Source organism: Sylvia atricapilla, chromosome 20, assembly GCF_009819655.1.
Source record: "Sylvia atricapilla isolate bSylAtr1 chromosome 20, bSylAtr1.pri, whole genome shotgun sequence".
In the NCBI taxonomy this organism is placed as follows: Eukaryota; Metazoa; Chordata; class Aves; order Passeriformes; family Sylviidae; genus Sylvia; species Sylvia atricapilla.
This window is the reverse complement of record NC_089159.1, coordinates 4,021,236-4,044,446: the sequence shown is the minus strand read 5'-3', so window position 1 is coordinate 4,044,446 and position 23,211 is coordinate 4,021,236. Positions and strand designations below refer to the sequence as shown.

Here is a 23,211-nt window from a genome sequence, read left to right as displayed (position 1 = left end):
TTGCCCTGCGGCCAAGAGCGAGCCATCAGCCCCGCGCCCACGAAGCCCCCAGGTGCCCCGAGGGAAGCGGGCCGAGCCACCGCGGGCCACGTTGCTCTGACCTGCTGCCTGCTGCGCGCCGGCCAGCGGCCCCCGCCCTGCAGCCGTGGAGCCGGCGAGCGGCACCGCTGGGCCGGGGCAGCGCGCACAGGCGGCTGCAGGAGCCGCGCTGCAGCGGGGCAGGGCGGCACCGTCGCTGTCCCCGGCGTCGTGGGCTGCACTCTGGTGCTCTGGACGGCCGGGGCTACAGCCCGAGGCTTCGCGCGGGGGGATCCCAGGAGCGGCTGCAAACCAGAGAGGGGGTTTCTGAAGCCCTGGCATCAGAGGCACCGAAAATAGCCAGGGCCTTGGCTGCTCTCTGAGGCCCTGGCCTGGCCTGGGATTGCCCCTCAAGAGCCCCAGTGGAGCCTCAGACAGCTCCTCAGATCTCACCTTCGCCTACAGAGTCCTTACTCGTAGTCGACGGCCACCTCAGAGCAGCTGCCTGGAGATGGACGAAGCTCCTTGGTGTCTCGAGGACCATCTCCATCTCCAGGCATGAGCTGTTACCAGCCGGCACAGCGGGCACAATGTCCTGGGAGCTGTGGGCTGGCAGCTCCTGGCTCCAGGACACTTGCTGCTCCAGCACCTGCTCCTGGGATGGCTCCCCTGCCTCGGGCTGGGCTCCCACTTGGACTCGCGGGCTTGCCCTGGCCACGTCTGCGGCCGGGGTTGTGCCCGTGTTGCTCGAGTCCGTGGGTCCGTGGGAGCTGGGAGACCTGTCCACGGGCTCTGCACCTTGTGCAGGCTGACAGGTCTCACTGAGCCTCTCTGAGGGATGCGGGCTGTCAGAGATAGCGGAGGCTCCAGGCAGGATGGATGTTGTCTGACAGCCCGAGGTTCCTGCATGGATGGCGGCTCTCTGGGGGAGTGCCATCCTTGCAGGGGTAGAGGCTCTCCCAGGGATGGCGACTCTTGCTGGGGGCAGCCTCTTGATGGGATGGAGGCGTCTGAAGGAGCCGGACGAGCCACAGCAGGGCAGGTGGCCTCGCTTCACCAGCTCGTCCAGTTCTTTCCACAACGCCTGCCACATCCCAGTGTAGAGCGGCATTGGTGTCCCATTGCCAGCCCAGAGCAAGCTCATCAGTTCCTGCACCTCTTGGGCCACTGCCACGCAGGGCCCGCAGCTGCAGGAGCCGTCCGGGGGGCTGGCGGGAGCACCTGGCCGCTTGTGAGGGGTCACCCGAGGCCTGGAGGACCTGGGAGCCGCAGGGGCTCCTCGCTTCCTCCAGGAGCCTCTGGGCCGGGCCCCGGGGCGCTTGCGCCTCTTTGCCACTCCTGTCTGCCGCCTCCGTGGTTGCCAGTGGGCAAGGGCCCAGCAGACAGCCACAGCGGCCAGCAGCAGGAGAAGCACAGTCACGAGGACAGCTCCGTCACACATGGCTACGGCACGTCCCGTCGCGACTGCACTGGCAGCTGCTGGGGCTGGCCCGGCGTCTAAAGGCCTGGCCCCGTGATGTCACAGTGCTGTGGCCAGGACAGCCGTGTGACATCACTGCCCCGCCTCACACCAGCCCTCAGCCCCTTTGTGCCATCACCGCCCCGCCTGCCTCAGGGATCAGCAGGAACGGCTCATCCCTGAGGATGGACATGGCCAGAAAAAGCCTGGAAGTGGAACCGCAGCTCAGCCTGTTGCAACGAATCATTCCCTGGAGCAAGTGGTGGCACATCGGGAACAGTGCTGGTGCCACCAGGGTGACACCCATGGCTCCCAGGGCACTTCAGCCAAACCAGCTTGAAGCAACGAATTCTCTGTGAATCTGAGAACATCCTCCAGAGACAAAGGGAGGTGAAGTTTCTCTGTCTCTGGGGAGCTCTCCTAAAATGGCTGTTGAGGGCTGGAAGAATTTTTTGTTAGCAGCTCACCAACTTCTGCAGTGCCTCTGCTCTAAATAAAACAGGATTTTCCAAAGACTGCTTATGGTCCATCTACTGCCTCGGTTTTGACTGTGATACGGGTCCTTTCTTCCCAAAAGCTGGCACACGCTGGGGTTGGACTCAAGATGGGAATGCTGTGGATCAAACTGGAGGGCTTTGCTTTCTGCTGAGCAGGACTTGCCCTCTCCAAGGACTTTGCAGTGTCCCTTGGTACAAGCAATGTTTTCCACTGGGAAGGGAGGGATTCATGTTGAAGACAGAAGCAAAGAACGCATGAAACACCTGTACCACGTCTCTGCTCCTGTTTGTGGGGTGACCATCCACATCCTGCAAGGGGGCAATGTTATTTCTACAATCTTTTTTTCCTTTAATGAATTTGAAAATACTCTTTTTTTTTTTTTTTTTTTTTTTTTTTTTTTTGTGCCACATATTTCTGGCCACCTTCATCTCCAGTTGAGATCTCACTGCACCAAATTGCTCCCTACAGTGGCAGGAAGCATGTGTGTATTCTTCTCCTGACCTTGATTCTGTTGGGCACACAGCTTTCCCAGAAAGATGTCTCTTCAGACAAGCCAGCCTTATGCCTCGCCTGCTTGGCTTTCCTCCATTTGGGAATCGCCTGTTCCTGTGCCCTTAGGAGGTGATGTTTCAAAAGTGACCAGCACGGACGGGCCCCGGCACCTGCAAAAACATTTTCCCTGGTGACTTGTGCTTACCAGTTCCCTGAGCAGTCTGAAGTCCGCTCTCCTCATGCCTTGAGCTGAGCTTCTGCTGGCCCTTCCCCTCTTGTCAGAGGTTTGAAACTCAATTTATTTGTAGTCACTGTGGCCAACTTGGCTGCAAATCCCCGCTCGGCTCAGGGCACACGGGGCTCAGCCGGCTCTAGCCTGGCTCTAGGGGGCTGAGCTGGACTAGGGCTGGAGACCCTAAAAAGGCGCTCAACACTCCATGGGTAAAGCCAGTGCAAGGGGGAATGAGTGGGATGAGTGTGAGAGGGCCACCCCTACCCCTTCTGTCCCACTTTGACTGATATTTGCTGCGTGTGAAGAAAATGCAACAGACAACCCCAGCGATCCCCCAGGGCAACGGAGGAAAGAGGTGCCCCAGTCCCCCACCCGGGAAAGGAGCATGGAGCCCTCTCCGTAGGCTAGAGGAGGATGAGACCTCCCTACAGTCACAAAGGTCAGATGAGCCCCAGGCCCCTGCAAAACAGAGGAGAACCTCCCGCCCCCCTGGCCAAAGATACAGACAAAGGCAGACCCTCTGTCCCTTCCCCAAAAGGGTAAGAGGACAGAGATCCCCAACCACCCAAAAGGGAGAGTGCACGAAGGTTCCCAAGTCCCCTACAGGACAAAAAAAGACAGACATCCCCCAGCGCCCCCGAAACGGAGGAGCGCAGAAAATCCCTGGCGACCACAAAATGTAGAGAATGACAGAGAGACACCAAGTGACGGCATCACTTGTAAAGCTGTTGTTTCACTGCTGCATTTCTTGGCTTGTTAAAGCCCCTCCTACCCGCACTACAGCATGCCCTTAAAGACACAAAAGTACCTATCTGCGGGAAAGGCATCAAAAGCGTGACGGAGGCTGAAGGGAACGCTGGGATTTCCCCTTTCCCAAGAGGTCTCTTTAGCCGAAGTAGCTAACAAGGAGCAAACTTGACAGCCCGAAATGGGTTGGTAGATGTTTTATTGTTGGGACCCTCAGTCCTGCGTGGGACTCGGTAACTGGGTGCTGCAGAGGCTCCGGCAGGGCATCAAAGACGCCCGCCCCACACCCAAGGGTGGCGCAGGACCTCCTCCAGCTCTGGCCGGTCCACGTAGTGCTTGGCCAAACACCAGCTGATCAGATGCTGGCACTCTGGGGAGAGAAGGCAGAAAGCGCCGGTCACTTGCAGAAGGCTCCTGCCCAGCCGCTCCCGGCGCCTGCAGAAGCCGGGCCACGCTGCGTGCGCTCAGAGCTGCCCTTCGGGGACAGCGGCACGGCAGGACAAGCGCCACCTCCTTCAGCCAGCGTGCCACACCCAGCCCGGCACGGGCCATCTCCTGCAGCCGGCCCTTGAGGGCACGTTGACCTCCCGCCCGGCTGCCTGAGGGCCGCGCTGGGCCCCGCCGGGCCGTCTGCCAAAGCTGCCTTCTTGAGGCCGCGCACCCACCTGGAGAGACCCGCTGCGTGAAGCACGGCTGCCCCGACACAATGCCACGGTCGTCCTGGAAGGGGAGGCTCCCGCAGACCATGACATACAGCAGCACACCCAGGGACCAGACGGTCGCCGCATGGCCGTGGTAGTAGCCAAGGCTGATCCACTCGGGTGGGCTGTACAGGTGTGTTCCTAGGGGACACGGGCAGCGCTGTGCAGGTGCAGCCTGCTGGCTTCCAGAGCCTGGTGCCGGCCTCCTGGCAGAGGCAGGGGCTGCACCGCAGGCCACAACATCCCCCCCCCTCCCCCGGCCACCCCGCATCCCCCAGACCACGGGACGAAGCCAAGAGGCCATTCTGCAGGGCCCAGGAGGCCAGCAGAGCAGCCCGAGGCCTTTGCGGGCCTGCCAAGCCCAGGGGCCGGGGCATGGCTTTTGCAGCCGCCCTCTGTGGGCAGGGCCGGCAGCCGGCTCCTGGGGCACAGCATCTGCCCCGGGCCACACGGCAGCCGGCTGAATGCCGCACCCACAGCCCAGGAGGGAACGGGGCCCTGCAGGGCCTGGCACTGGGAGCAGGGCCCGCGCTGGGGCTCACCCGCAAAGGTTCTGAAGACCCGCTCCTGGAGGAAGGTGCCGCAACCGAAGTCGATGAGCTTCAGGTCGCCAGTCTCCGGGTTCACGAGGAGGTTGTCTGGCTTGATGTCCCGGTGCAGGACGCCGCAGGCGCTGCAGTGCTGCACGGCCTCCAGCACCTGGCAGAAAAGCCAGCGCGCCGCCTCCTCGGACAGGAACCCCTGCTCCAGCAGGATGTCGAAGAGATCCCGGGACTGCTCCGGACGCTCCAGCACCAGCAGGAAGCTGTCGGGCTGCTCGAACCACTCGAGGAGCTGGATGATGTGCTGGCAGCCAGAGCCCACCTTCTCCATAAGCACGATCTCCAGGGGAACACGGGTGCCGTCGGGCTGCGAGGACAAGACAATGCCTCCAGCGGGCCTGGGGCTGCCCTGGGGCTGCGCCGCTCCCTGCCCGCGACGCCCCCAGTGCCCCTTTGGGCAGCCTCCCTGCTGCTTGGGATTCCTCCCGAAGCAGGGAATGCTTGGGAGCTGCCCCCCTGCCTGGACCCAGCACCGGTGTGTGGCAGCCCCGCGCCCGCCACGCTCGGCCTCGCACGCTGAGCTCACGCCCGCTCCCGCCGCCAGCCCCGCCTCCCGCCCTCGGGCCCGGCCTTATCCCCGCCCGCCGCGGCCGCTCTGTGCCGCTGGCCCCGCTCACTCACCAGCTCGTCCCACTGCAGGACGCTCTCCCGGGCCACGCGCTTGATGGCCACCTGCAAGCCATCGAGACAGGGAGGCTGAGCTCCAGCCCTGCCCCGTCCCGCCCCTGCCCCTTGTCCCGTGCCCGGCCACACCGGCCACTTACCGGGCTCCCATCCGACAGGCGGGTCCCCGAGAAGACGGTGCCGAAGCCACCGCTGCCCAGCTGCGGGCCCAGCTCGTACAGCTCCTGCAGCTGCTTCTTTTGCCCTGCGGCCAAGAGCGAGCCATCAGCCCCGCGCCCACGAAGCCCCCAGGTGCCCCGAGGGAAGCGGGCCGAGCCACCGCGGGCCACGTTGCTCTGACCTGCTGCCTGCTGCGCGCCGGCCAGCGGCCCCCGCCCTGCAGCCGTGGAGCCGGCGAGCGGCACCGCTGGGCCGGGGCAGCGCGCACAGGCGGCTGCAGGAGCCGCGCTGCAGCGGGGCAGGGCGGCACCGTCGCTGTCCCCGGCGTCGTGGGCTGCACTCTGGTGCTCTGGACGGCCGGGGCTACAGCCCGAGGCTTCGCGCGGGGGGATCCCAGGAGCGGCTGCAAACCAGAGAGGGGGTTTCTGAAGCCCTGGCATCAGAGGCACCGAAAATAGCCAGGGCCTTGGCTGCTCTCTGAGGCCCTGGCCTGGCCTGGGATTGCCCCTCAAGAGCCCCAGTGGAGCCTCAGACAGCTCCTCAGATCTCACCTTCGCCTACAGAGTCCTTACTCGTAGTCGACGGCCACCTCAGAGCAGCTGCCTGGAGATGGACGAAGCTCCTTGGTGTCTCGAGGACCATCTCCATCTCCAGGCATGAGCTGTTACCAGCCGGCACAGCGGGCACAATGTCCTGGGAGCTGTGGGCTGGCAGCTCCTGGCTCCAGGACACTTGCTGCTCCAGCACCTGCTCCTGGGATGGCTCCCCTGCCTCGGGCTGGGCTCCCACTTGGACTCGCGGGCTTGCCCTGGCCACGTCTGCGGCCGGGGTTGTGCCCGTGTTGCTCGAGTCCGTGGGTCCGTGGGAGCTGGGAGACCTGTCCACGGGCTCTGCACCTTGTGCAGGCTGACAGGTCTCACTGAGCCTCTCTGAGGGATGCGGGCTGTCAGAGATAGCGGAGGCTCCAGGCAGGATGGATGTTGTCTGACAGCCCGAGGTTCCTGCATGGATGGCGGCTCTCTGGGGGAGTGCCATCCTTGCAGGGGTAGAGGCTCTCCCAGGGATGGCGACTCTTGCTGGGGGCAGCCTCTTGATGGGATGGAGGCGTCTGAAGGAGCCGGACGAGCCACAGCAGGGCAGGTGGCCTCGCTTCACCAGCTCGTCCAGTTCTTTCCACAACGCCTGCCACATCCCAGTGTAGAGCGGCATTGGTGTCCCATTGCCAGCCCAGAGCAAGCTCATCAGTTCCTGCACCTCTTGGGCCACTGCCACGCAGGGCCCGCAGCTGCAGGAGCCGTCCGGGGGGCTGGCGGGAGCACCTGGCCGCTTGTGAGGGGTCACCCGAGGCCTGGAGGACCTGGGAGCCGCAGGGGCTCCTCGCTTCCTCCAGGAGCCTCTGGGCCGGGCCCCGGGGCGCTTGCGCCTCTTTGCCACTCCTGTCTGCCGCCTCCGTGGTTGCCAGTGGGCAAGGGCCCAGCAGACAGCCACAGCGGCCAGCAGCAGGAGAAGCACAGTCACGAGGACAGCTCCGTCACACATGGCTACGGCACGTCCCGTCGCGACTGCACTGGCAGCTGCTGGGGCTGGCCCGGCGTCTAAAGGCCTGGCCCCGTGATGTCACAGTGCTGTGGCCAGGACAGCCGTGTGACATCACTGCCCCGCCTCACACCAGCCCTCAGCCCCTTTGTGCCATCACCGCCCCGCCTGCCTCAGGGATCAGCAGGAACGGCTCATCCCTGAGGATGGACATGGCCAGAAAAAGCCTGGAAGTGGAACCGCAGCTCAGCCTGTTGCAACGAATCATTCCCTGGAGCAAGTGGTGGCACATCGGGAACAGTGCTGGTGCCACCAGTGTGACACCCATGGCTCCCAGGGCACTTCAGCCAAACCAGCTTGAAGCAACGAATTCTCTGTGAATCTGAGAACATCCTCCAGAGACAAAGGGAGGTGAAGTTTCTCTGTCTCTGGGGAGCTCTCCTAAAATGGCTGTTGAGGGCTGGAAGAATTTTTTGTTAGCAGCTCACCAACTTCTGCAGTGCCTCTGCTCTAAATAAAACAGGATTTTCCAAAGACTGCTTATGGTCCATCTACTGCCTCGGTTTTGACTGTGATACGGGTCCTTTCTTCCCAAAAGCTGGCACACGCTGGGGTTGGACTCAAGATGGGAATGCTGTGGATCAAACTGGAGGGCTTTGCTTTCTGCTGAGCAGGACTTGCCCTCTCCAAGGACTTTGCAGTGTCCCTTGGTACAAGCAATGTTTTCCACTGGGAAGGGAGGGATTCGTGTTGAAGACAGAAGCAAAGAACGCATGAAACACCTGTACCACGTCTCTGCTCCTGTTTGTGGGGTGACCATCCACATCCTGCAAGGGGGCAATGTTATTTCTACAATCTTTTTTTCCTTTAATGAATTTGAAAATACTCTTTTTTTTTTTTTTTTTTTTTTTTTTTTTGTGCCACATATTTCTGGCCACCTTCATCTCCAGTTGAGATCTCACTGCACCAAATTGCTCCCTACAGTGGCAGGAAGCATGTGTGTATTCCTCTCCTGACCTTGATTCTGTTGGGCACACAGCTTTCCCAGAAAGATGTCTCTTCAGACAAGCCAGCCTTATGCCTCGCCTGCTTGGCTTTCCTCCATTTGGGAATCGCCTGTTCCTGTGCCCTTAGGAGGTGATGTTTCAAAAGTGACCAGCACGGACGGGCCCCGGCACCTGCAAAAACATTTTCCCTGGTGACTTGTGCTTACCAGTTCCCTGAGCAGTCTGAAGTCCGCTCTCCTCATGCCTTGAGCTGAGCTTCTGCTGGCCCTTCCCCTCTTGTCAGAGGTTTGAAACTCAATTTATTTGTAGTCACTGTGGCCAACTTGGCTGCAAATCCCCGCTCGGCTCAGGGCACACGGGGCTCAGCCGGCTCTAGCCTGGCTCTAGGGGGCTGAGCTGGACTAGGGCTGGAGACCCTAAAAAGGCGCTCAACACTCCATGGGTAAAGCCAGTGCAAGGGGGAATGAGTGGGATGAGTGTGAGAGGGCCACCCCTACCCCTTCTGTCCCACTTTGACTGATATTTGCTGCGTGTGAAGAAAATGCAACAGACAACCCCAGCGATCCCCCAGGGCAACGGAGGAAAGAGGTGCCCCAGTCCCCCACCCGGGAAAGGAGCATGGAGCCCTCTCCGTAGGCTAGAGGAGGATGAGACCTCCCTACAGTCACAAAGGTCAGATGAGCCCCAGGCCCCTGCAAAACAGAGGAGAACCTCCCGCCCCCCTGGCCAAAGATACAGACAAAGGCAGACCCTCTGTCCCTTCCCCAAAAGGGTAAGAGGACAGAGATCCCCAACCACCCAAAAGGGAGAGTGCACGAAGGTTCCCAAGTCCCCTACAGGACAAAAAAAGACAGACATCCCCCAGCGCCCCCGAAACGGAGGAGCGCAGAAAATCCCTGGCGACCACAAAATGTAGAGAATGACAGAGAGACACCAAGTGACGGCATCACTTGTAAAGCTGTTGTTTCACTGCTGCATTTCTTGGCTTGTTAAAGCCCCTCCTACCCGCACTACAGCATGCCCTTAAAGACACAAAAGTACCTATCTGCGGGAAAGGCATCAAAAGCGTGACGGAGGCTGAAGGGAACGCTGGGATTTCCCCTTTCCCAAGAGGTCTCTTTAGCCGAAGTAGCTAACAAGGAGCAAACTTGACAGCCCGAAATGGGTTGGTAGATGTTTTATTGTTGGGACCCTCAGTCCTGCGTGGGACTCGGTAACTGGGTGCTGCAGAGGCTCCGGCAGGGCATCAAAGACGCCCGCCCCACACCCAAGGGTGGCGCAGGACCTCCTCCAGCTCTGGCCGGTCCACGTAGTGCTTGGCCAAACACCAGCTGATCAGATGCTGGCACTCTGGGGAGAGAAGGCAGAAAGCGCCGGTCACTTGCAGAAGGCTCCTGCCCAGCCGCTCCCGGCGCCTGCAGAAGCCGGGCCACGCTGCGTGCGCTCAGAGCTGCCCTTCGGGGCCAGCGGCACGGCAGGACAAGCGCCACCTCCTTCAGCCAGCGTGCCACACCCAGCCCGGCACGGGCCATCTCCTGCAGCCGGCCCTTGAGGGCACGTTGACCTCCCGCCCGGCTGCCTGAGGGCCGCGCTGGGCCCCGCCGGGCCGTCTGCCAAAGCTGCCTTCTTGAGGCCGCGCACCCACCTGGAGAGACCCGCTGCGTGAAGCACGGCTGCCCCGACACAATGCCACGGTCGTCCTGGAAGGGGAGGCTCCCGCAGACCATGACATACAGCAGCACACCCAGGGACCAGACGGTCGCCGCATGGCCGTGGTAGTAGCCAAGGCTGATCCACTCGGGTGGGCTGTACAGGTGTGTTCCTAGGGGACACGGGCAGCGCTGTGCAGGTGCAGCCTGCTGGCTTCCAGAGCCTGGTGCCGGCCTCCTGGCAGAGGCAGGGGCTGCACCGCAGGCCACAACATCCCCCCCCCCCCCCGGCCACCCCGCATCCCCCAGACCACGGGACGAAGCCAAGAGGCCATTCTGCAGGGCCCAGGAGGCCAGCAGAGCAGCCCGAGGCCTTTGCGGGCCTGCCAAGCCCAGGGGCCGGGGCATGGCTTTTGCAGCCGCCCTCTGTGGGCAGGGCCGGCAGCCGGCTCCTGGGGCACAGCATCTGCCCCGGGCCACACGGCAGCCGGCTGAATGCCGCACCCACAGCCCAGGAGGGAACGGGGCCCTGCAGGGCCTGGCACTGGGAGCAGGGCCCGCGCTGGGGCTCACCCGCAAAGGTTCTGAAGACCCGCTCCTGGAGGAAGGTGCCGCAACCGAAGTCGATGAGCTTCAGGTCGCCAGTCTCCGGGTTCACGAGGAGGTTGTCTGGCTTGATGTCCCGGTGCAGGACGCCGCAGGCGCTGCAGTGCTGCACGGCCTCCAGCACCTGGCAGAAAAGCCAGCGCGCCGCCTCCTCGGACAGGAACCCCTGCTCCAGCAGGATGTCGAAGAGATCCCGGGACTGCTCCGGACGCTCCAGCACCAGCAGGAAGCTGTCGGGCTGCTCGAACCACTCGAGGAGCTGGATGATGTGCTGGCAGCCAGAGCCCACCTTCTCCATAAGCACGATCTCCAGGGGAACACGGGTGCCGTCGGGCTGCGAGGACAAGACAATGCCTCCAGCGGGCCTGGGGCTGCCCTGGGGCTGCGCCGCTCCCTGCCCGCGACGCCCCCAGTGCCCCTTTGGGCAGCCTCCCTGCTGCTTGGGATTCCTCCCGAAGCAGGGAATGCTTGGGAGCTGCCCCCCTGCCTGGACCCAGCACCGGTGTGTGGCAGCCCCGCGCCCGCCACGCTCGGCCTCGCACGCTGAGCTCACGCCCGCTCCCGCCGCCAGCCCCGCCTCCCGCCCTCGGGCCCGGCCTTATCCCCGCCCGCCGCGGCCGCTCTGTGCCGCTGGCCCCGCTCACTCACCAGCTCGTCCCACTGCAGGACGCTCTCCCGGGCCACGCGCTTGATGGCCACCTGCAAGCCATCGAGACAGGGAGGCTGAGCTCCAGCCCTGCCCCGTCCCGCCCCTGCCCCTTGTCCCGTGCCCGGCCACACCGGCCACTTACCGGGCTCCCATCCGACAGGCGGGTCCCCGAGAAGACGGTGCCGAAGCCACCGCTGCCCAGCTGCGGGCCCAGCTCGTACAGCTCCTGCAGCTGCTTCTTTTGCCCTGCGGCCAAGAGCGAGCCATCAGCCCCGCGCCCACGAAGCCCCCAGGTGCCCCGAGGGAAGCGGGCCGAGCCACCGCGGGCCACGTTGCTCTGACCTGCTGCCTGCTGCGCGCCGGCCAGCGGCCCCCGCCCTGCAGCCGTGGAGCCGGCGAGCGGCACCGCTGGGCCGGGGCAGCGCGCACAGGCGGCTGCAGGAGCCGCGCTGCAGCGGGGCAGGGCGGCACCGTCGCTGTCCCCGGCGTCGTGGGCTGCACTCTGGTGCTCTGGACGGCCGGGGCTACAGCCCGAGGCTTCGCGCGGGGGGATCCCAGGAGCGGCTGCAAACCAGAGAGGGGGTTTCTGAAGCCCTGGCATCAGAGGCACCGAAAATAGCCAGGGCCTTGGCTGCTCTCTGAGGCCCTGGCCTGGCCTGGGATTGCCCCTCAAGAGCCCCAGTGGAGCCTCAGACAGCTCCTCAGATCTCACCTTCGCCTACAGAGTCCTTACTCGTAGTCGACGGCCACCTCAGAGCAGCTGCCTGGAGATGGACGAAGCTCCTTGGTGTCTCGAGGACCATCTCCATCTCCAGGCATGAGCTGTTACCAGCCGGCACAGCGGGCACAATGTCCTGGGAGCTGTGGGCTGGCAGCTCCTGGCTCCAGGACACTTGCTGCTCCAGCACCTGCTCCTGGGATGGCTCCCCTGCCTCGGGCTGGGCTCCCACTTGGACTCGCGGGCTTGCCCTGGCCACGTCTGCGGCCGGGGTTGTGCCCGTGTTGCTCGAGTCCGTGGGTCCGTGGGAGCTGGGAGACCTGTCCACGGGCTCTGCACCTTGTGCAGGCTGACAGGTCTCACTGAGCCTCTCTGAGGGATGCGGGCTGTCAGAGATAGCGGAGGCTCCAGGCAGGATGGATGTTGTCTGACAGCCCGAGGTTCCTGCATGGATGGCGGCTCTCTGGGGGAGTGCCATCCTTGCAGGGGTAGAGGCTCTCCCAGGGATGGCGACTCTTGCTGGGGGCAGCCTCTTGATGGGATGGAGGCGTCTGAAGGAGCCGGACGAGCCACAGCAGGGCAGGTGGCCTCGCTTCACCAGCTCGTCCAGTTCTTTCCACAACGCCTGCCACATCCCAGTGTAGAGCGGCATTGGTGTCCCATTGCCAGCCCAGAGCAAGCTCATCAGTTCCTGCACCTCTTGGGCCACTGCCACGCAGGGCCCGCAGCTGCAGGAGCCGTCCGGGGGGCTGGCGGGAGCACCTGGCCGCTTGTGAGGGGTCACCCGAGGCCTGGAGGACCTGGGAGCCGCAGGGGCTCCTCGCTTCCTCCAGGAGCCTCTGGGCCGGGCCCCGGGGCGCTTGCGCCTCTTTGCCACTCCTGTCTGCCGCCTCCGTGGTTGCCAGTGGGCAAGGGCCCAGCAGACAGCCACAGCGGCCAGCAGCAGGAGAAGCACAGTCACGAGGACAGCTCCGTCACACATGGCTACGGCACGTCCCGTCGCGACTGCACTGGCAGCTGCTGGGGCTGGCCCGGCGTCTAAAGGCCTGGCCCCGTGATGTCACAGTGCTGTGGCCAGGACAGCCGTGTGACATCACTGCCCCGCCTCACACCAGCCCTCAGCCCCTTTGTGCCATCACCGCCCCGCCTGCCTCAGGGATCAGCAGGAACGGCTCATCCCTGAGGATGGACATGGCCAGAAAAAGCCTGGAAGTGGAACTGCAGCTCAGCCTGTTGCAACAGGACCTTGGGGAGATGATTTAGGGCATTCTTTCTGGGACCTATCAGGATGAATGCCATCCACCGTCACATCTCCACATGGATATTGCCCTGCTCTGAGCTGTCCCCACCAATCCCAAATGGAAGATCACTGTCCCTCGCACCACTGTGCCTCCAGCTTGGAAACCCTTGGCACCCAGAGAAGCCAGTGGGACTTGGCAGAGACAGGGTCTGTGTGACAAGGACACTGGGAACAGCTAAAGCAGAGAGGATGCCTAGAGACCCAAGTTCCCACAGGATTCTGCCACCCTGACTGGGTCAGCCTGTCCTGAGAGGATGCTTGGCACGGCTTTGGGCATCAGGCTCCTGCTAGCCCTGGTGGGCTGCACAGCCACGGAAGGCTGAGCTGAGTGTCACACACCCACGAGAGCTGGGAGAAAGACAGTGGGCAGGACACGGGATCCCTTGTATCCTATCTGCGTCTTCCAGGGCAGAGAAAACAAGGAGGTGTTGTTCCTGCGGTCCCGCTCTGGGATAACTAGAGGGGGAACCCAGTACAAGGCACTGAGAGCCCCAAGATAGAGGTGACAGGGGTCCAGCAGGTGACCCTGTGCCAGCTCATATTGAGGGGTCATGGAGGATGATTTGGGTTGGAAAGCACAGGGATCAAGGGGACCCCCAGGACCCAGGGGAGGGGGTGGACAGCACAGAGCAAAGCTGACCGAAACAGCGATGGGGAAGGCATCAGTGCCATCTGCAGGGCACAAGAACACTGGAAGCAGCAGTGACCGTACAGCCACCTGTTGATGGAAATGGATTGTTAGAGGGGTCAGGGGCTACCATTATACCACAGAGCCCATGATAACAGGCAAGGTGAACCAGGGCAGTGGGGAACTCTGCTCCCTGGGACACACAGGGGTCTCTCGATCCACTTGGAATTTTATCCATAAGGGGAGGAAACTGTCAAGAAGCTCTTTGATTACAAAGGGGCTAAGAAGCAGGATGGAGGAGTGTGTGCATTTGATTATTCAACCACTCTTGGTAAAAGTGGGAGATAGGTTGGAAATGCATGAATTTCTGTTTGCTTCTCATTGTGATTGTTATTTACTGGCAAGGGATTTGCTGGCAAAACCGGGAATGTAAATTAATATTGTGAAAGGGGATAAGGAAGCTACCATCACTGTAACTTTGTGTCAAATGTCTGAGAAGGCCTCTGCTGAAGGAAACCCACAAGTGGGGGCAGTCCCCCACTACCAGAGAGTCTCCTCCCCTGGTCCCAAGGGAGGAGACCTGAACGAAACTCATAACTGGATTCAGATAACAGTTCTCCAGATGCAGCGGAGATATTCAATTACTCCCTTGCAATTAATGTGCGGGAGTTTTCTTTTCCTGGAATACTAAATTAGGATATTGGTAGAGGTTTCTGGTTCTGTTCCCAACACGGCAGCCATTTGGCACAGCCCACGAACATGGCAATCAGAATCCATGTGGATGAAGGACAGAACCTTTTGTTCCCTTTCTTTCCCTCTCCCCCTGCCCACTGTCACCAGCTCCCCCTGGGCTATAGGGGGTTCCCGGCTGAGCGAGGGCAGCACAAACGTGCAGCAGCTCAAGGATCTGCTCCCTGTGCACTTCCCGGGATAGGGCTGCCCTGGGCCTTGGCATGGACACAGGGTCCCCCTTCTCTGCTCCGTCTGGCCCTGCTGCCCCAGCCCTGCTCAGTTCGATTCACGTTCCTCCCGTGATGGACACTCTCCACCAAAGATCCTGGTCCACAGCGCTGGGTTTGCTGGATTTTAGCCAGGGCTTCCCCAGTGTGAGGGGCTGGGGTATGCAGGGAAGAGTGTCTTGAGCTTTCCCCAGCCACCCTTAGCAGTTCCAGGCCCCCAGGAGCTCTTGTGTCTCCCTTTTCCCCACCAATATCCCTCCAGCCCCTCCTTGGCGACGTTTCCCCTCAGCAGCGCCCAGCCTTTTCCCGCCCATTTTCCCCTCAGCGCTGGCCCCGCCCCCCCCGCTCAGACCACGTCTCCCTCCCTATCTCAATTAACGCCCTTCGGTCTTCCGGCCTTAATTACCTCACGAATTAACGCCCTGGAGGCCAAGAGCGGCACTTGGCAGGAGCTCTGTGGGACGCCCTGGCTGCTGGGGCAGGGCAGAGATGCCCAGTACAGCCCCTCCATTCACGGCAGGGATACAGGGACCTCCCGGGAAAAATGCTCCATCCCAGCCCGCACCTACGCGAGAGGGAGAGGAGGAAAGCAGCTGCCAGAGACACAGAACCCCTCTAGAGTTCCCCAAACGTGTGTACCACCACGCCAACCTGCCCCTTCCCGCTCCATGCCTTGTTTACAGCAGTTCAGAAAGAAGAAAAAAAAGAGAAACAAGCTCCATAGCAAATTCCTGGAAGAAAAATCCATCAACGGTCAGGAGGCTCCTGTGGCTCCTTCCTCAAATTGCGAGATGAGGGAAACACAGCGCAGGGCATCCCAGGACAGAGAGCTAGACCTTGATCCCTCCTGGATCTCCTTGGCGTCGGCCTCGGGCAGGGATGGTCCTGGCTATCCCCATGGATCTCCCAGGAAGGGCCCTGCTCCCTGGTGTGGGACAGAAGGGGTAGGGGTGGCCCTCTCACACTCATCCCACTCATTCCCCCTTGCACTGGCTTTACCCATGGAGTGTTGAGCGGCTTTTTAGGGTCTCCAGCCCTAGTCCAGCTCAGCCCCCTAGAGCCAGGCTAGAGCCGGCTGAGCCCCGTGTGCCCTGAGCCGAGCGGGGATTTGCAGCCAAGTTGGCCACAGTGACTACAAATAAATTGAGATTTCAAACCTCTGACAAGAGGGGAAGGGGCCAGCAGAAGCTCAGCTCAAGGCATGAGGAGAGCGGACTTCAGACTGCTCAGGGAACTGGTAAGCACAAGTCACCAGGGAAAATGTTTTTGCAGGTGCCGGGGCCCGTCCGTGCTGGTCACTTTTGAAACATCACCTCCTAAGGGCACAGGAACAGGCGATTCCCAAATGGAGGAAAGCCAAGCAGGCGAGGCATAAGGCTGGCTTGTCTGAAGAGACATCTTTCTGGGAAAGCTGTGTGCCCAACAGAATCAAGGTCAGGAGAAGAATACACACATGCTTCCTGCCACTGTAGGGAGCAATTTGGTGCAGTGAGATCTCAACTGGAGATGAAGGTGGCCAGAAATATGTGGCACAAAAAAAAAAAAAAAAAAAAAAAAAAAAAAAAAAAAAAAAAAAGAGTATTTTCAAATTCATTAAAGGAAAAAAAGATTGTAGAAATAACATTGCCCCCTTGCAGGATGTGGATGGTCACCCCACAAACAGGAGCAGAGACGTGGTACAGGTGTTTCATGCGTTCTTTGCTTCTGTCTTCAACACGAATCCCTCCCTTCCCAGTGGAAAACATTGCTTGTACCAAGGGACACTGCAAAGTCCTTGGAGAGGGCAAGTCCTGCTCAGCAGAAAGCAAAGCCCTCCAGTTTGATCCACAGCATTCCCATCTTGAGTCCAACCCCAGAGTGTGCCAGCTTTTGGGAAGAAAGGACCCGTATCACAGTCAAAACCGAGGCAGTAGATGGACCATAAGCAGTCTTTGGAAAATCCTGTTTTATTTAGAGCAGAGGCACTGCAGAAGTTGGTGAGCTGCTAACAAAAAATTCTTCCAGCCCTCAACAGCCATTTTAGGAGAGCTCCCCAGAGACAGAGAAACTTCACCTCCCTTTGTCTCTGGAGGATGTTCTCAGATTCACAGAGAATTCGTTGCTTCAAGCTGCTTTGGCTGAAGTGCCCTGGGAGCCATGGGTGTCACCCTGGTGGCACCAGCACTGTTCCCGATGTGCCACCACTTGCTCCAGGGAATGATTCGTTGCAACAGGCTGAGCTGCGGTTCCACTTCCAGGCTTTTTTCTGGCCATGTCCATCCTCAGGGATGAGCCGTTCCTGCTGATCCCTGAGGCAGGCGGGGCGGTGATGGCACAAAGGGGCTGAGGGCTGGTGTGAGGCGGGGCAGTGATGTCACACGGCTGTCCTGGCCACAGCACTGTGACATCACGGGGCCAGGCCTTTAGACGCCGGGCCAGCCCCAGCAGCTGCCAGTGCAGTCGCGACGGGACGTGCCGTAGCCATGTGTGACGGAGCTGTCCTCGTGACTGTGCTTCTCCTGCTGCTGGCCGCTGTGGCTGTCTGCTGGGCCCTTGCCCACTGGCAACCACGGAGGCGGCAGACAGGAGTGGCAAAGAGGCGCAAGCGCCCCGGGGCCCGGCCCAGAGGCTCCTGGAGGAAGCGAGGAGCCCCTGCGGCTCCCAGGTCCTCCAGGCCTCGGGTGACCCCTCACAAGCGGCCAGGTGCTCCCGCCAGCCCCCCGGACGGCTCCTGCAGCTGCGGGCCCTGCGTGGCAGTGGCCCAAGAGGTGCAGGAACTGATGAGCTTGCTCTGGGCTGGCAATGGGACACCAATGCCGCTCTACACTGGGATGTGGCAGGCGTTGTGGAAAGAACTGGACGAGCTGGTGAAGCGAGGCCACCTGCCCTGCTGTGGCTCGTCCGGCTCCTTCAGACGCCTCCATCCCATCAAGAGGCTGCCCCCAGCAAGAGTCGCCATCCCTGGGAGAGCCTCTACCCCGTGCAAGGATGGCACTCCCCCAGAGAGCCGCCATCCATGCAGGAACCTCGGGCTGTCAGACAACATCCATCCTGCCTGGAGCCTCCGCTATCTCTGACAGCCCGCATCCCTCAGAGAGGCTCAGTGAGACCTGTCAGCCTGCACAAGGTGCAGAGCCCGTGGACAGGTCTCCCAGCTCCCACGGACCCACGGACTCGAGCAACACGGGCACAACCCCGGCCGCAGACGTGGCCAGGGCAAGCCCGCGAGTCCAAGTGGGAGCCCAGCCCGAGGCAGGGGAGCCATCCCAGGAGCAGGTGCTGGAGCAGCAAGTGTCCTGGAGCCAGGAGCTGCCAGCCCACAGCTCCCAGGACATTGTGCCCGCTGTGCCGGCTGGTAACAGCTCATGCCTGGAGATGGAGATGGTCCTCGAGACACCAAGGAGCTTCGTCCATCTCCAGGCAGCTGCTCTGAGGTGGCCGTCGACTACGAGTAAGGACTCTGTAGGCGAAGGTGAGATCTGAGGAGCTGTCTGAGGCTCCACTGGGGCTCTTGAGGGCAATCCCAGGCCAGGCCAGGGCCTCAGAGAGCAGCCAAGGCCCTGGCTATTTTCGGTGCCTCTGATGCCAGGGCTTCAGAAACCCCCTCTCTGGTTTGCAGCCGCTCCTGGGATCCCCCCGCGCGAAGCCTCGGGCTGTAGCCCCGGCCGTCCAGAGCACCAGAGTGCAGCCCACGACGCCGGGGACAGCGACGGTGCCGCCCTGCCCCGCTGCAGCGCGGCTCCTGCAGCCGCCTGTGCGCGCTGCCCCGGCCCCAGCGGTGCCGCTCGCCGGCTCCACGGCTGCAGGGCGGGGGCCGCTGGCCGGCGCGCAGCAGGCAGCAGGTCAGAGCAACGTGGCCCGCGGTGGCTCGGCCCGCTTCCCTCGGGGCACCTGGGGGCTTCGTGGGCGCGGGGCTGATGGCTCGCTCTTGGCCGCAGGGCAAAAGAAGCAGCTGCAGGAGCTGTACGAGCTGGGCCCGCAGCTGGGCAGCGGTGGCTTCGGCACCGTCTTCTCGGGGACCCGCCTGTCGGATGGGAGCCCGGTAAGTGGCCGGTGTGGCCGGGCACGGGACAAGGGGCAGGGGCGGGACGGGGCAGGGCTGGAGCTCAGCCTCCCTGTCTCGATGGCTTGCAGGTGGCCATCAAGCGCGTGGCCCGGGAGAGCGTCCTGCAGTGGGACGAGCTGGTGAGTGAGCGGGGCCAGCGGCACAGAGCGGCCGCGGCGGGCGGGGATAAGGCCGGGCCCGAGGGCGGGAGGCGGGGCTGGCGGCGGGAGCGGGCGTGAGCTCAGCGTGCGAGGCCGAGCGTGGCGGGCGCGGGGGCTGCCACACACCGGTGCTGGGTCCAGGCAGGGGGGCAGCTCCCAAGCATTCCCTGCTTCGGGAGGAATCCCAAGCAGCAGGGAGGCTGCCCAAAGGGGCACTGGGGGCGTCGCGGGCAGGGAGCGGCGCAGCCCCAGGGCAGCCCCAGGCCCGCTGGAGGCATTGTCTTGTCCTCGCAGCCCGACGGCACCCGTGTTCCCCTGGAGATCGTGCTTATGGAGAAGGTGGGCTCTGGCTGCCAGCACATCATCCAGCTCCTCGAGTGGTTCGAGCAGCCCGACAGCTTCCTGCTGGTGCTGGAGCGTCCGGAGCAGTCCCGGGATCTCTTCGACATCCTGCTGGAGCAGGGGTTCCTGTCCGAGGAGGCGGCGCGCTGGCTTTTCTGCCAGGTGCTGGAGGCCGTGCAGCACTGCAGCGCCTGCGGCGTCCTGCACCGGGACATCAAGCCAGACAACCTCCTCGTGAACCCGGAGACTGGCGACCTGAAGCTCATTGACTTCGGTTGCGGCACCTTCCTCCAGGAGCGGGTCTTCAGAACCTTTGCGGGTGAGCCCCAGCGCGGGCCCTGCTCCCAGTGCCAGGCCCTGCAGGGCCCCGTTCCCTCCTGGGCTGTGGGTGCGGCATTCAGCCGGCTGCCCTGTGGCCCGGGCCAGATGCTGTGCCCCAGGAGCCGGCTGCCGGCCCTGCCCACAGAGGGCGGCTGCAAAAGCCATGCCCCGGCCCCTGGGCTTGGCAGGCCCGCAAAGGCCTCGGGCTGCTCTGCTGGCCTCCTGGGCCCTGCAGAATGGCCTCTTGGCTTCGTCCCGTGGTCGGGGGGTGGCGGGGGGGCGGGGGGTGGGGGGGGATGTTGTGGCCTGCGGTGCAGCCCCTGCCTCTGCCAGGAGGCCGGCACCAGGCTCTGGAAGCCAGCAGGCTGCACCTGCACAGCGCTGCCGGTGTCCCCTAGGAACACACCTGTACAGCCCACCCGAGTGGATCAGCCTTGGCTACTACCACGGCCATGCGGCGACCGTCTGGTCCCTGGGTGTGCTGCTGTATGTCATGGTCTGCGGGAGCCTCCCCTTCCAGGACGACCGTGGCATTGTGTCGGGGCAGCCGTGCTTCACGCAGCGGGTCTCTCCAGGTGGGTGCGCGGCCTCAAGAAGGCAGCTTTGGCAGACGGCCCGGCGGGGCCCAGCGCGGCCCTCAGGCAGCCGGGCGGGAGGTCAACGTGCCCTCAAGGGCCGGCTGCAGGAGAGGCCCGTGCCGGGCTGGGTGTGGCACGCTGGCTGAAGGAGGTGGCGCTTGTCCTGCCGTGCCGCTGTCCCCGAAGGGCAGCTCTGAGCGCACGCAGCGTGGCCCGGCTTCTGCAGGCGCCGGGAGCGGCTGGGCAGGAGCCTTCTGCAAGTGACCGGCGCTTTCTGCCTTCTCTCCCCAGAGTGCCAGCATCTGATCAGCTGGTGTTTGGCCAAGCACTACGTGGACCGGCCAGAGCTGGAGGAGGTCCTGCGCCACCCTTGGGTGTGGGGCGGGCGTCTTTGATGCCCTGCCGGAGCCTCTGCAGCACCCAGTTACCGAGTCCCACGCAGGACGAGGGTCCCAACAATAAACATCTACCAACCCATTTCGGGCTGTCAAGTTTGCTCCTTGTTAGCTACTTCGGCTAAAGAGACCTCTTGGGAAAGGGGAAATCCCAGCGTTCCCTTCAGCCTCCGTCACGCTTTTGATGCCTTTCCCGCAGATAGGTACTTTTGTGTCTTTAAGGGCATGCTGTAGTGCGGGTAGGAGGGGCTTTAACAAGCCAAGAAATGCAGCAGTGAAACAACAGCTTTACAAGTGATGCCGTCACTTGGTGTCTCTCTGTCATTCTCTACATTTTGTGGTCGCCAGGGATTTTCTGTGCTCCTCCGTTTCGGGGGCGCTGGGGGATGTCTGTCTTTTTTTGTCCTGTAGGGGACTTGGGAACCTTCGTGCACTCTCCCTTTTGGGTGGTTGGGGATCTCTGTCCTCTTACCCTTTTGGGGAAGGGACAGAGGGTCTGCCTTTGTCTGTATCTTTGGCCAGGGGGGCGGGAGGTTCTCCTCTGTTTTGCAGGGGCCTGGGGCTCATCTGACCTTTGTGACTGTAGGGAGGTCTCATCCTCCTCTAGCCTACGGAGAGGGCTCCATGCTCCTTTCCCGGGTGGGGGACTGGGGCACCTCTTTCCTCCGTTGCCCTGGGGGATCGCTGGGGTTGTCTGTTGCATTTTCTTCACACGCGGCAAATATCAGTCAAAGTGGGACAGAAGGGGTAGGGGTGGCCCTCTCACACTCATCCCACTCATTCCCCCTTGCACTGGCTTTACCCATGGAGTGTTGAGCGCCTTTTTAGGGTCTCCAGCCCTAGTCCAGCTCAGCCCCCTAGAGCCAGGCTAGAGCCGGCTGAGCCCCGTGTGCCCTGAGCCGAGCGGGGATTTGCAGCCAAGTTGGCCACAGTGACTACAAATAAATTGAGATTCAAACCTCTGACAAGAGGGGAAGGGCCAGCAGAAGCTCAGCTCAAGGCATGAGGAGAGCGGACTTCAGACTGCTCAGGGAACTGGTAAGCACAAGTCACCAGGGAAAATGTTTTTGCAGGTGCCGGGGCCCGTCCGTGCTGGTCACTTTTGAAACATCACCTCCTAAGGGCACAGGAACAGGCGATTCCCAAATGGAGGAAAGCCAAGCAGGCGAGGCATAAGGCTGGCTTGTCTGAAGAGACATCTTTCTGGGAAAGCTGTGTGCCCAACAGAATCAAGGTCAGGAGAAGAATACACACATGCTTCCTGCCACTGTAGGGAGCAATTTGGTGCAGTGAGATCTCAACTGGAGATGAAGGTGGCCAGAAATAATGTGGCACAAAAAAAAAAAAAAAAAAAAAAAAAAAAAAGAGTATTTTCAAATTCATTAAAGGAAAAAAAGATTGTAGAAATAACATTGCCCCCTTGCAGGATGTGGATGGTCACCCCACAAACAGGAGCAGAGACGTGGTACAGGTGTTTCATGCGTTCTTTGCTTCTGTCTTCAACACTGAATCCCTCCCTTCCCAGTGGAAAACATTGCTTGTACCAAGGGACACTGCAAAGTCCTTGGAGAGGGCAAGTCCTGCTCAGCAGAAAGCAAAGCCCTCCAGTTTGATCCACAGCATTCCCATCTTGAGTCCAACCCCAGAGTGTGCCAGCTTTTGGGAAGAAAGGACCCGTATCACAGTCAAAACCGAGGCAGTAGACGGACCATAAGCAGTCTTTGGAAAATCCTGTTTTATTTAGAGCAGAGGCACTGCAGAAGTTGGTGAGCTGCTAACAAAAAATTCTTCCAGCCCTCAACAGCCATTTTAGGAGAGCTCCCCAGAGACAGAGAAACTTCACCTCCCTTTGTCTCTGGAGGATGTTCTCAGATTCACAGAGAATTCGTTGCTTCAAGCTGGTTTGGCTGAAGTGCCCTGGGAGCCATGGGTGTCACACTGGTGGCACCAGCACTGTTCCCAGATGTGCCACCACTTGCTCCAGGGAATGATTCGTTGCAACAGGCTGAGCTGCGGTTCCACTTCCAGGCTTTTTCTGGCCATGTCCATCCTCAGGGATGAGCCGTTCCTGCTGATCCCTGAGGCAGGGCGGGGCGGGTGATGGCACAAAGGGGCTGAGGGCTGGTGTGAGGCGGGGCAGTGATGTCACACGGCTGTCCTGGCCACAGCACTGTGACATCACGGGGCCAGGCCTTTAGGACGCCGGGCCAGCCCCAGCAGCTGCCAGTGCAGTCGCGACGGGACGTGCCGTAGCCATGTGTGACGGAGCTGTCCTCGTGACTGTGCTTCTCCTGCTGCTGGCCGCTGTGGCTGTCTGCTGGGCCCTTGCCCACTGGCAACCACGGAGGCGGCAGACAGGACTGGCAAAGAGGCGCAAGCGCCCCGGGGCCCGGCCCAGAGGCTCCTGGAGGAAGCGAGGAGCCCCTGCGGCTCCCAGGTCCTCCAGGCCTCGGGTGACCCCTCACAAGCGGCCAGGTGCTCCCGCCAGCCCCCCGGACGGCTCCTGCAGCTGCGGGCCCTGCGTGGCAGTGGCCCAAGAGGTGCAGGAACTGATGAGCTTGCTCTGGGCTGGCAATGGGACACCAATGCCGCTCTACACTGGGATGTGGCAGGCGTTGTGGAAAGAACTGGACGAGCTGGTGAAGCGAGGCCACCTGCCCTGCTGTGGCTCGTCCGGCTCCTTCAGACGCCTCCATCCCATCAAGAGGCTGCCCCCAGCAAGAGTCGCCATCCCTGGGAGAGCCTCTACCCCTGCAAGGATGGCACTCCCCCAGAGAGCCGCCATCCATGCAGGAACCTCGGGCTG

The 23,211-nt window shown here is 61.9% G+C and overlaps 2 protein-coding genes across 2 annotated transcripts; one reads left to right on the top strand and one right to left on the bottom strand.

Moving 5' to 3' along the window:
- Positions 1-7,608: 7,608 nt before the first annotated feature.
- On the bottom strand, positions 7,609-18,008 carry LOC136370327 (serine/threonine-protein kinase pim-1-like; the record flags this gene model as incomplete). The annotated part of the gene is made up of 7 exons (XM_066333702.1): positions 7,609-7,797; positions 9,343-9,425; positions 9,721-9,897; positions 10,298-10,664; positions 10,979-11,029; positions 11,122-11,251; positions 17,938-18,008. Coding segments are annotated over 7 exons (1,068 nt in total), but the record flags the coding sequence as incomplete, so codon positions are not given.
- Positions 18,009-18,145: 137 nt separating this feature from the next.
- On the top strand, positions 18,146-22,119 carry LOC136370326 (serine/threonine-protein kinase pim-1-like). Its single transcript, XM_066333701.1, has 7 exons — positions 18,146-18,275; positions 18,370-18,605; positions 18,698-18,748; positions 19,064-19,430; positions 19,831-20,007; positions 20,302-20,384; positions 21,931-22,119. Exons 1-7 carry the CDS (start codon positions 18,146-18,148, stop codon positions 22,117-22,119), a joined length of 1,233 nt encoding a protein of 410 aa, XP_066189798.1.
- Positions 22,120-23,211: the final 1,092 nt, after the last annotated feature.

Bases quoted from the DNA above. Each gene is read 5' to 3' on its own strand.
- LOC136370326 (XM_066333701.1), top strand. From the start codon at position 18,146: ATGCCAGGGCTTCAGAAACCCCCTCTCTGGTTTGCAGCCGCTCCTGGG. The intron at 18,276-18,369 runs GTGCCGCCCTGC...CCACGGCTGCAG, and splicing joins CGACGCCGGGGACAGCGACG to GGCGGGGGCCGCTGGCCGGC. The intron at 19,431-19,830 runs GTGAGCCCCAGC...GGTGTCCCCTAG, and splicing joins GGTCTTCAGAACCTTTGCGG to GAACACACCTGTACAGCCCA.